A 4401-nucleotide genomic window follows, 5' to 3' on the forward strand; every position below is an offset into this window, starting at 1 on the left:
CTCTCTCTCTCTCTCTCTCTCTCTCTCTCTCTCTCTCTCTCTCTCTCTCTTGTCTATACAAGCAAGAGTATAGGACCATGTATCTGCTAGAGCGTGAGCAGCCTCTCGAGCCAGCATCCCTAGAGAAAGCTAACTACTCCACTCCCAACAGCAATCAGTTGCCCTTGGGTCCTCAAATAGGGGTGGGGCTTCATAAGCCCTTCCCTTATCAGAACTATGATTTTGACAAGTTTGAGCGCCTGCTGGTCTTATTCACTCAGTCATAGCCATCATGAGTGTTTATGTACAACAACCCTCTCATATCATGTAAATGCTGTTCCTCAAACATCCCTGAGCCATGAGATAAGGTATATGATATAGACGTCTCATTTTTAGCTCTGCATGTCACAGTATACTATTGCATGTTCGTTGCCTTAAATAACTGTACTCTGCTTCAAATATAGCTTCTGTGATGAGAGCACAGCGTCCATCCTCACTCTTTTTCTTTGTTTTGGGGAAGGAAAGAGGTGTGGGGATAAGACAGTCTCATAGAACCTAAGCAGTTCTCAGATTTGCTCTCAATTCTCCTGCCTCCATCTCCCAGGTGTTGGAATTGCAATCATAAACCACTATGCTCAGCCATAATTTTTAACATTTATCATTTTTAATGGTATTAAGCATGGGCATGTTTTAGTATAATTTATGGATGAATTATTTCAAGAAGTATAAACATAATGATTGCAACAGCTGATAGCCATTGCTTGTTTTATCATGGATATTAAGCCCAGCTTTGCATGTACATTATTCTGTTATCTCAGTTAGTCTTCGGCTACCTTGTGAAGCATATTTTTATCACTTCCCCACTTTTAGAGATGACAGAAGTAAGCTGTAGACAGGTTAAGTGATGACAAGATGGTGGCTTATATCTGTATTTCCTGAATTAAAGAGGCTGAGTGAGTCAGGAGCACTACTGTGAGTTTGAGGTTAGCCTGTGTCCTAAAGTAAGTTCTAAGCCAGCCTGGGCTACAATTTTTTTGTGTAACAATAACAACAAAAAATTTTAGGGGGGAAAAGATTGAAATATCAAGTGACATGTTAATACCACAACTAGTCAGGGGCAAATATGATATGAAAACAGTCATCAAATTGGGTGTTGTATTTTCCGTGAAAACGCTGTGCTCATCTTATTGACACTGAACTTTGATTTTCCTGTGAAGAACTAGCATTTGAGCTTCTGAGTTCTAATACACTCTTCTCTATGTTCACCCACTAAACTGGTCTATTCTACGTCTATTCCTCATCTAGAAGAGTAAAATGCTAAGGCTGTTATGCTTTTGAAGCCACCATCCATGGCAGAGTCCTGAGTTATCTGCACTGTTTCTGACTCAGTCATTTCTGGCCTTACCTTTCAGTGGATGATTCAGGAGCCCCACAAGGCAGCAACATTCTTTGGATGCATTGGGATAGATAAATTTGGGGAGATCCTGAAGAGTAAAGCTGCTGAAGCACATGTGGATGCTCATTACTACGAGCAGAATGAGCAGCCAACCGGAACCTGCGCTGCATGCATCACTGGTGGCAACAGGTAAGCCATTATCAGCCAGGAGCACCCTACCCTCAAAGCTATGTACACATTTACAAAACCCATATTACAGTTGCTAATCATTTCTGATGTTCAGAAAACCTTTCCTCCTTGTTTTACCTTAATGTGTTTAATTTTTTTTACTATTTAAGAATGCCATACATGTATACAATATGTTTGATAAAATCCATTCCCATATTCCCCCAACACACAATTTCTACCTCTCAACTTCACATGTTCTGTTTTATTGTTATAGATACAGGTGAAATCACACATGCATTTTTTTTCTTTATTTGCCTTGTTTTCTAAAGACTTTTTTGAGACAGGACTTCTCTGTAGCTCTGGCAATCCTGGAACTCACTCTGTGGACCAGGCTGACCTTGTGAACTCAGAGATTTGCCTGTCTCTGCGTCCTGAGTGTTGGCATTAAAAGTGTGCACTACTACCACCCAGCCTTACACGTGATTTACAAGTTTAGATTTTCTTTTTAACTTTATATATGTGAGCGTTTTGTCTGTGACTATATATGTGCAGCCTATGTGTACTTGCTACCCATACTGGTCAGAAGAGGGTGTCAGGTCCCTTGGAACTGGAATTACAGTTGGTTGCAAATACTGTGTGTGTAATGGGAACCCAAATTCTAGATCCTCTGTAGGTATAACAAGTGCTCTTAACTGCTCAGCCTTCTCTCTCGCCCAGTGTTTTATGATATATGTACTTAGCATGGTGTACATGAGGAGACCAAGGACAGCTTTGTGAAGCTGTTTCTCTCCTACTGCCTTTATAAGGTTTCCCGGGCTTAAACTCAAATCATCAGATTTGCATCATCAGGTTAGCTCCATTAACCACTGGGCCACCTTTTGTGATTTTAAGTTGGTTTTCTGTTGGATCTTCTTTTAAATTCATAAGGCATATTGCAATGAAAGTTTGAGATTATCTAATATAGTCTCCTTTTATAATTAGACTTAGGGAACGAAAATGTTTTCTTTGGGATTTTACATTTTATAATTTGCTGAACTCACTTTAGAAAAGAAAGAATTATCTTGTCAGCCTAATCTGGTAACAAAATATCAAAATCTGCTTATAGAAACATGTGTACCACATAGCTTCCACTGATGCTAAACAACACCAGTCTTGCTAACACACCATTCAGTTGGCAACCAAGCCAAGTGTGGTAGCTCACGCCTGTACAGTTGCAACATTTGAGAGGTCTAAACAGGACACAAGTTTGCTCTCCAGATCCTGTATGTGGAGTGGTAGTGGTTTTAGTACATTTCAGAAGTCTTTATTGCACAGATGCAGAGTGACTTCACACTAGAGCAACATGAGCCCTGGGGATGCTCTACAGCCGATGCTATTGGTACTACTATCCTTGAAATCAACAGAAAACAAAAGACACTCAGGAAAAGAGATGGGTCAAACAACCAGAGCAGGTCACAAGGCTGGAGAGTGACTAAATATGACATTTTCCACTGTAAAATATGCTATATTAAAACAAAACAGAGAGGCCCAGATGGTGCATACCACGGGTTGAGGGCTGCCTGCTGTCACTTTTCCAGTCAGACACGGAAAGGACTAAAATGAGTAGCTCTTCATTTTGCATCTTGCAGTGAGCTGCTTTCAAATCCTTTTCAAGATCTTGGGTATGGAGCAGAAAAATCCAAGCACACCCCATGAAACTTTGAGCCCAGTTCATAGTAGGAAGGTCCTCCCGCCTGGACCACAAAGCAGAAAAATTCATAGAGCTGGTGGCTAGTATTGTTAATCCCTGCCCTCCTGTCTCCTAACTTAGTTGAAAATTCTTCTGCATGTGAACATCTGATATATCTCTCAGGGCCTGCCTTGCTTTGATTTTACTTGTTATTGTATTCCTGCAGTGTATGCTTCTAATATTATTAGCACCACACCAGTAGGGCCTTCTCTGTCCTTTGCATGGGAAACACAAAATCACTGTCTTATTAGAGTTTTATAGAATCCTTTGAATTTACCTGCTTTAAATTTTGACTGACTACAAATTTTGCATTTCTTTGTATGTGGTTTGGTTTGTTTGGTTTGAGACAGTCTGTAGATACAGCCCTGGCTGGCCTGGAATTTGCTACATAGACCAAACCAGTGTCAAACTCGAGTCTATCCTTATATTTCTGTTTCCCAAGATTATAGGTGTACCATGCATGGCTGTGTCCTCTCTACTTAGAAATATGCAATCTGTCCTCCATTCTTTGTGCTGTTTTTCAATCCTGATACATTCCTCTATTGGTAAAGTTTTTTCAGTTTAACATAAGTTAGAGTCATTTGGTCAAAAGTGAACCCTAATTTAGAAAATGCTTCCCTCAAATGAACCTGTGGGCTTATCCATGGGGCATTTTCTTGATTAATGATTGGTGTGGGTATACCCAGCCCACTGTGGCAGTACCACCCCTGGTCAGGTGGTCCTGAGTTGTACAGAAAGCTATCAAAGCAATCCATGAGACACATGCTTATAACCAGTGCTCCTCCATAGCCTCTTTATTAGTTCCTGCCCTGACTTCCCTAAGTGGTAGATGGTGACCTGGAAGTGTAAGCCACATAAACACTTTTCTCCCCAAGTTGTTCTTGGTTGTGGTGTTTATCACAGCAAATAGAAAGAAATTAGGACAATTCCCTTTCTTACCTTCTTTGTTTTGACTTCTGTTTTGCCTCCAGCAGAATCGGTGCTGAGGATCAGTGTGGGCAGTAGTCATAAAATATCCTACAAAGAACTTTCAAGAATAATTAGGGAACAAAAGTAATTTTCAGACCTTTCCTTTAACATGGTGTGTGTGTGTGTGTGTGTGTGTGTGTGTGTGTGTGTGTGTGTGTGT

General features: G+C 40.6%; 1 protein-coding gene across 1 annotated transcript in view; it reads left to right on the forward strand.

Annotated features, from left to right (window-relative positions):
- Adk (adenosine kinase) overlaps nt 1–4401 on the forward strand; it is a 393356-nt gene that overhangs the window by 178555 nt on the left and 210400 nt on the right. The window contains exon 5 of the mRNA XM_013353958.1: nt 1392–1564. Within this exon, the coding sequence (XP_013209412.1) occupies nt 1392–1564 (173 nt within the window). The remainder of the gene's footprint in view (nt 1–1391; nt 1565–4401) is intronic.

The sequence above is a fragment of the Microtus ochrogaster genome, unplaced genomic scaffold, assembly GCF_000317375.1.
Source record: "Microtus ochrogaster isolate Prairie Vole_2 unplaced genomic scaffold, MicOch1.0 UNK21, whole genome shotgun sequence".
Classification (NCBI taxonomy): Eukaryota; Metazoa; Chordata; class Mammalia; order Rodentia; family Cricetidae; genus Microtus; species Microtus ochrogaster.